This window comes from Photinus pyralis, unplaced genomic scaffold (genome assembly GCF_008802855.1).
Source record: "Photinus pyralis isolate 1611_PpyrPB1 unplaced genomic scaffold, Ppyr1.3 Ppyr1.4_LG6, whole genome shotgun sequence".
In the NCBI taxonomy this organism is placed as follows: Eukaryota; Metazoa; Arthropoda; class Insecta; order Coleoptera; family Lampyridae; genus Photinus; species Photinus pyralis.
Window position 1 is genome coordinate 16,155,882 of NW_022170663.1, and position 7,405 is coordinate 16,163,286.

At 39.5% G+C, this 7,405-nt stretch overlaps 1 protein-coding gene across 2 annotated transcripts; it reads left to right on the forward strand.

Annotated features, from left to right (window-relative positions):
• Positions 1-325: 325 nt before the first annotated feature.
• LOC116174044 (fatty acyl-CoA reductase wat-like) lies at positions 326-4,138 on the forward strand. Of its 2 annotated transcripts, none has more exons than XM_031491822.1 (7): positions 326-684; positions 733-2,061; positions 2,111-2,505; positions 2,554-2,663; positions 3,152-3,341; positions 3,391-3,476; positions 3,524-4,138. In XM_031491822.1, exons 2-7 carry the CDS (start codon positions 1,867-1,869, stop codon positions 4,084-4,086), a joined length of 1,539 nt encoding a protein of 512 aa, XP_031347682.1. In that variant the 5' UTR covers positions 326-684; positions 733-1,866; the 3' UTR covers positions 4,087-4,138. The 2 variants fall into 2 exon arrangements, with proteins under 2 accessions (XP_031347682.1, XP_031347683.1); XM_031491823.1 differs by having other exon boundaries at positions 326-2,061; positions 3,524-3,799; positions 3,832-3,980.
• The last annotated feature ends 3,267 nt before the right edge of the window (positions 4,139-7,405 follow it).

A 7,405-nucleotide genomic window follows, 5' to 3' on the forward strand; every position in this document is an offset into this window, starting at 1 on the left:
GATTGCAAGTCAAACATGGCGAAAAAGCAACTGTGGGGATCCTTTTAAATATTATTCAAAAATCCGTCTACCTAAACGTTTTCAACAGAACATAAATTCGTAAGCACCCACTGAATCGGTTAGAAAGCAAAAAAAAAGGACCTCAAAATGAAAATTCCAAAGTTAAATTTATAACGATCGTATTTTTATTACCGAGTGTTTTAAAATTTAAGAAGGTAACTGTATTATGTTTACCTTTAATATTATCACAAGTGTTTTGTTAACAGCACGCGAAATTTTTCCAACATAAATATTCTTGCGTGCTCAATACAGAAGCGCACTTCGGCCAGGCATAATTTATGGAAAATATGTGTTATTCTATTCTTTACTTATATTCAAAAGAAGGATTAAATGGGAATCTAACGAGAAGCTAGTTTTCGATCGATTGCTCAGTCGTTCCCTCCCTACCCAATTATGGCCGCAATGAGTTTTTGTAATTTACATTTCATTTAGTTGGACGGCGATTGATATTGAATGCGTTTAACGAAAACTTGTGCGGTTTTTGCTGTTTGTTGTGGTCGTACCTGAACGGTGACTCTCCCACCAGATCATAGGGCGACGCCAGGTGCAGAGAGATACATCCCCAACATGATTGTTATGCGGCCTCCAGAATGTCTTGGCCATCATCTGAAAACTATTCCAGAGGTAAAATCCTGGTTTCAGGACTAGCTTATGAAGGACGTTCTTCCGTAGGAAGGATCCTGGTAGAGTAATTTGTGTGTCGACCTTTCAGGCTGTTTCAGGCACATTTGTGAAGAAAGCGAGTTCACCGGCTGCGCAAGGTAAGTGAGAGGGCTCCACCGTAACAGCGGAAATCAGTTCCATTCCGACGGAGGGGACTCGGAGGAGGGAACCTGTGCATCAGTCACATCAAAGTTCAATGTAGTTTGTCACTATAGATTCATAAAATTACGTTGCCTAAGATCCGCTGTGGACTGGATGAGTTAACCTGGAGGACAGTCAGCAACATTACAGAGGTAATTTTCAAGGAATAGGCATCGAAGTTTTGGCAGCTCTAGGCGCACAAAGTGCCTGGATTGCTATTTCTTCCAAACTAAGGAGTTTCCATTCAATATCGACACAAGCTTCTGAGGGACACTGGAAGTGTTCCGGGACGAAACGCTTCTAAGCAGGGAGCAGTATTAAACACTGTTATTTGGAGACCGAAACAGTCTACCAGGAAGTTCTTATACAGTTCCCAAACCAAGACTAGTATAGATAGTTTAATGCTAGTGTAATGAAAATCAATAAACGTTACTGTTAAGGTTGATGATGATCTCTCCGAAAAGAAACGTTGTATTAAAAAATCTGTCAAGGCTGTCTTGTAGAGCTCAAAAAGTCACATGAAAAAGTGTATCTGCACCAGAAAAAAAGAAAACGAAATCGGTAAATTTCGGTTTTTCTGACATACCTTTGGAAGTAATCGGAATTTGTGGGTTTCTGATCTTCTAGGGCGATTCCCAAGACAGACCTAGGATACATTTCAGTTTTAATGTCTTTTAGAAACCTTTTTTGAGCTCGTCTGCCAGCATCCGAAATCACTTGCGGCACTACTGGAATGTTTAAACTCTGTCCGATTCCATTTTGAATTTGCATCAAAGTTCAAAGCCAGCAGACACTTTTGCATACAAAGGCAATTACTGCATTTTAAATTCGCTATTGTATGTCTGATTCGTATTGTGTATAAAAGATCAAAGTATACACAAAATTAATGACTTAAAGTGACCTACATTTGAATGAGCGTCAAAATTTGTCCGTGGCGTTCCCAGTTTAAAAGCTAAGGGTTCCGATGGAACGCGCATTTCGTTTCATCTCGAGGCACCGACAATGGATCGTCCGGGAGTTGAGGAGTTTCTCGCTGGCGCTAACGTTCTTTTGACCGGTGCAACCGGCTTAATGGGAAAACTGACGATGGAAAAGCTTCTTCGTTCTTGCAGCGACCTGAAGAAGCTCTACGTGTTGGTCCGCGTGAAAAAAGGAAAAGCCGCCGAGGACCGACTTGCGGAGCTTTTCGAGAATGTGGTAAGTACAAAATTTTGGACGACCACTTGGCTTTGAGCTACCGTTGCAGGTATTCGATCAATTGAAAAATGAGCAGCCCGATTTTTTGAGTAAAGTGGTACTTATCCACGGCGATTGTGTTCAACCTAATCTTGGGCTGAGCGAGGATGATCAAAACATGCTGAGGGCAAAAGTGAACTGCGTCCTGCACTTTGCGGCAACCGTCAGATTCGATCAAACTATTCGAACGGCCACCTACATCAACGTCAGGGCGACGCGAGATCTTCTGAGGCTCGCCACGGAGATGCCCAATCTCAAATCTTTTGTTTACATGTCAACGGCCTACTCCCACTGCGTCCGAAGTAGCATAGGCGAAGAGTTCTACGAAACACCGATTACCGGGGAGAAACTAATAACCCTAGTTGACACCTGCAGCGAAGAATTCCTCGACAGAATAACACCAACGTAAGTTAAGCTTAAGCCCACCGTACATTTTCCACCGAGCTATTGCAAACTTCTGGAAAGTTGGCCGAACACGTACTCGTTCACGAAAGCCGTCGCCGAGGAGGTTGTGCAGTGTTTCAGTGACAGATTAGCGGTTGCCATAGTTCGGCCTTCCATAGGTATTTGATTTGGTTTGGAAACGAACATTTTTGAAATTTTTCTTATTTATTTATTGTAAATTTAGTCGGTAATTGTTGAATTCATTTAATTCAATTTAGTTTGTATGATAAATTTAAAACGAGCAACTTAGGGAACATTTAAAGCTTTATCTGGTCTGGAGTTGATAAAAAGTTGTTATCGGACAAGAATTCCAACAAACAATGCCACGTGCGCGGTAAGCGTTGCAGGTGTTTTAATTAGTTATGGCGGCGAAGATGAAATAATGAGTATCGTCGGTAATAACGATGTTGATTTTATTGGATGAGGGGCTTTTCGCGCAATTGGTAAGAATGAAAAGTAAACCGGGCTGTATCGGCTTATTTTGAAAGAAAACATAAAACAGTCCGAACTCTCTAGACTTTGTGTTCATCGAACTTTAAGGCGGTTTGAAATTCTACAAACTCGTGTGGTTGTTAACTTCTAAAGGCTTCTTTTTTTAAATTTTCAGTACTGCCAACGGCAAGGGAGCCGTTACTGGGATGGACCGATAACATGTACGGGATAGTTGGATTAGTTCTCGGCATTAGTTTGGGTGTAATTCGTGTAGCTCGTATTAAATTCGACTGTTTGGCCGATATGGTGCCGGCAGACTACTGCATTAACAATGCCATTGCCGCCGCCTGGTACGTCGGAGAGAAGTAAGTCTTCGCGGACACGAACGACCATTCACCCTTAAATTTCTTACAGAACGAACCGGGAAGTCGCCAGCAACTTCGATAATCGACCTCCAATATTTAACTTCGTAATTAGTCCCCATGCCTCCATCACTTGGAGTGAGTTTCTGTACGCTTACACTTTATATCAACGAATTATATTACAGGAAATTTTTGGAGGTGGGTAGATGCCCATTTAAGAAAAATACCAACAAAATACCTGGTGTGGTACCCTTGTTGTTTCTTCGTAGAGAATTACTACACGTACATGCTCCTCGCCATTCTTTTTCACCACATACCGGCGCATCTCGCCGACTTTGTCATGCTTTGCCTTGGACGACAGCCGTCCTCCGCGGTTCCCGGATTTTCCCATTTAAATTACCGGCCTGTCGACGGAGCTAGAAAAATCGATAAGGCCATGAATGCCATCTCGTACTTTTCGACAAGAGAATGGATGTTTTCCGACCAGAACACTCAAGAGCTATATCGGCAACTGAATGACACGGACAAGAAAAAGTTCTTCTTTGATTTGAGCAACTTCGATTGGAACCAGTACTTCCGCTCCGGGGTAGAAGGCGCTCGCGTGTACATTGTTAAGGACCCTTTGGAAACCATACGGGAAGGGAAAAAACGATACCGGAAGCTACAAATTTATCATTTCGCTTTAGTAACAGTTTTATGTTTGGGACTTTTATGGCTGTGCTATTTTATATTCAAATTATTGTTTTAAGTACGCAATTTTTGATGAACATGTAATAAGTACTAGAGTAGCATTAGGCACTTATCCGGAATAAAAGTCATTTCATACTAATTATCTATTGCACTTGAAGAGGGCAGGCGTGAATGGAAACAACCTCGCAAGTAGACAACACCTCTGGTTGAGTAGTTGAAATTTTAATTTAATTTAATAAGGATTGTCGGAAGCGTGGGCACAGCCGGTCGTTTTTGGTGATCTTCAGCCGTTTCGCCAGCTGGATTTTCCTTTGGAGGAACAGCTGAGGGGACTCCGCGTTTTGCTTTCGAGCGAAGAATTCCGACTGTACTGTGTTGTACATCTCCCGGATGGAGTCCTTCAGGTCCGTGTACGTCGGTTCGAATGCTTCGTACACGTTCCACCATTTCGTTTCCATAAGCGTTAGGTGAAATAATAATAATAATTTAATATCATAGAAGATTTTAAAACATTCTAGGACGGAGAAAAGTAGAACTTTAATTACAATTTTGCAAATGAGTCTGAAATTGACATTAATGACAAATTGAAGTTTTAATTTCTAAAAAAAATCGGAGACTGCAGTCAGATCACAAAAAAATGTGCATCATTTACTCTTTTCTTCCGGGAACAAGCCACACCTTCCGTTAGTGTCTTTGAATGCAACAAAAGTCAAAATCCGTGATTAGATCTAATTACTGTAAATCGTTCGGAGCATGTTTCAACTTTTAATTTGTTCAAAGCGCAATAGTGCATATAAATTTTAATCAACCAATGAATTCTCTAAGCTGAGTAAATGTAAATTTAATCTAAATGGTGTTAGTTGAATTGAACAGTAAGCTTTTAAAGTGACTGTAACGCAATTGAATTGGAAATTTAAAGTAAACAAACATAAAATTGATTATATTGAAAAGCGTTCGGATGTGTGTAGGTGACGTTTATGGCTTTCGCACCTTTGTATTGCTATAGTGGCACATTTTACGGTTTTAATGTAAAGTTTAATGAATACATTTAGAAAGTACTTAATCTCTTATACGACTTTTCTGTACCTTGTCGTTCAGTCGGAGCACTTTTCTTACGAGTAAGTACGTTTGCGGTTAATCTCATGGAAATGTATTAATTTCTTTTGTTGTGCTCAATTCCGGCACTTGAGAAGGCGCTGTTGCCGAATAACAACACCGCACTCGTTGCGAATTATGGTTAAGTATCGTATCCCGATATCAAATCTCGTTCATGACCTGGGGACCCAATTCCAGAAAATGACCGCTCGTTATCAGCAGTTGTAAGATCTGTCAATGGTGTTGGCACTCGCGGTGAATGTAACCCAAGGTTGTATACTCGTAGGCCAACATACTGGTGGGTAAAGCGTCTCCGAAGCTCAAGCTGGTACTTACAGTTGAATTAAATTTGAGTTTGAACTAAAATTACAACCCTAAAAGAAACCAAAGGTAACAAACTAATTATAGATGAAGCAAAGTACAAAATACACTTCAAGTAAATGAAATGCAAATGACGGTGCTTACGATATGGAAGAAAAAACGGAAATTATATCCTCTCTACGGAGTTAAAGATGAATCGCTGCACCAATTATTCCAGAATCGCATCTCTAATAAGCATTTTGCGGATCACTGTGTAATTGGGCGGAGAAATTTTATATTAAACTACGATTTCGGGTAAAATTTAATACAAAACTCGTCAGTAAAATCGGAAATTAAAGTTCTCGATCCCAAAGAGGCCTCGTACTTCAATATTTGCTCGGAAGTAATGTGCTATTTTCCTCACTTTTATGTAAATAACTATTGCTTGAACTTATGCATTGGAAAGTCGAACACACATCGGATAAAGTACTATTTTAATAATTCTGATTTCACCTTTTTAAAGTACAATTCGACATCTTCGTACCCAAAATTGCGAAAATGTAAATTTTTAAAGCAGAATATAGATCACCATCCTCTCTTTCCTACGTAAAATCAACATGAAAAGTGAAGGCGATCACCAACATCCTCTGGAAGACTTGTTATAAATGATCCTCGCTTTACATACTGAATAAACTCTAACTACTTTAATGACATTTACTTATCTTAATCTTAAGATCGGTGAAGTAGTTCGAGTGGAAAGTAAATAATGTTTACACGTGAGTTGCTTAAATAATTTCCATTTTCGCATTCACTCTTCCCCTATTAAAACCAACTTGCGCTGCACCTCTCGGTAAAGGCCCGATTAGGATTAGTCGATTGACTGCAACACGTCGAGGATTTTAATTTCTAAATAATGTCGATATTTAAATTGAGCCGACTGCGAAGAACGCGAGTAATTTCGAAAGTGAGTGGAGTATCTCAGAAATGGAAATAGACATAGAGAAAAGCTCCGGCGGTAAACAGCTCACGTTCCCGCCGCCCCGTTGAGTAATTGCATAGCCGTCATATCGAGCGCAACAAAACGGTCTATCTAAGAGAAATGTCTCCTTAATGTAATTTTTGTGAGACGAAAAAAATGGAGCGCGGGGGTCGAGTTTTACTGCCACCTAACCGTTCGTAATTTTATGATTATGGAAAGGAAACTGATTAATATTTTAGAAACGTTTACTTCTATATCTCCCGTTTTTGGAATCAAGCGAGTAAATGATCCAGAAAGTGTTTCGTTCCATTGCAAAATAACTTTATCAGTTTTACGGTGATGCATCATCTCGGTCTAATGATCCAGATCGTATTGTTACCGAAGTTGGTCATTTATTTAGGTTAATTTTTCTTAGCTTGGCCCCCTGTTAAATTTGAAATTCACGCGAGAGAAATCACGTACGGTTTTCGGGACACTTAGAGACTTGATTAAATGATCCATTAAGCTTTAATACTTTGTTTTTCTTTTGAAAAACCGTCGAAGCTGTATTATGCTAAGCACGTTCGCTTTATCTAAGGATGTGAATTAAATGAAATATTACAGAAACTCATATTTGGAACATTTTTCTGCTAAATTAACCTTTATCATCCCATATATTTGTTTGACAACATATTTTGTACACGCGGCCCATTTCGCTACCGCGGAATAGGTTATTGCTTACTATTCAAGCGGTATGAAACCATGCATTCTCTGTGCCGTGCTCTCATTTTATCTCAAGGCAGAATTTCAACCTATATGACTATGGTATTATAAAAGTTACCAACACTCAGAGCTGGGATTTTGTAAATACTTTTTAGTATTCAAATCCTTTAAAGTATTCAAATACTTTGTAATTAAATACTTTTATGGAGGCAGTATTTGTAACTCAAATACTTTTACAAATATTTAGTATTCGAATACTTCGCAAAGTATTTGAATTCGGGCCTCAAAAAAAGCAGTGAAT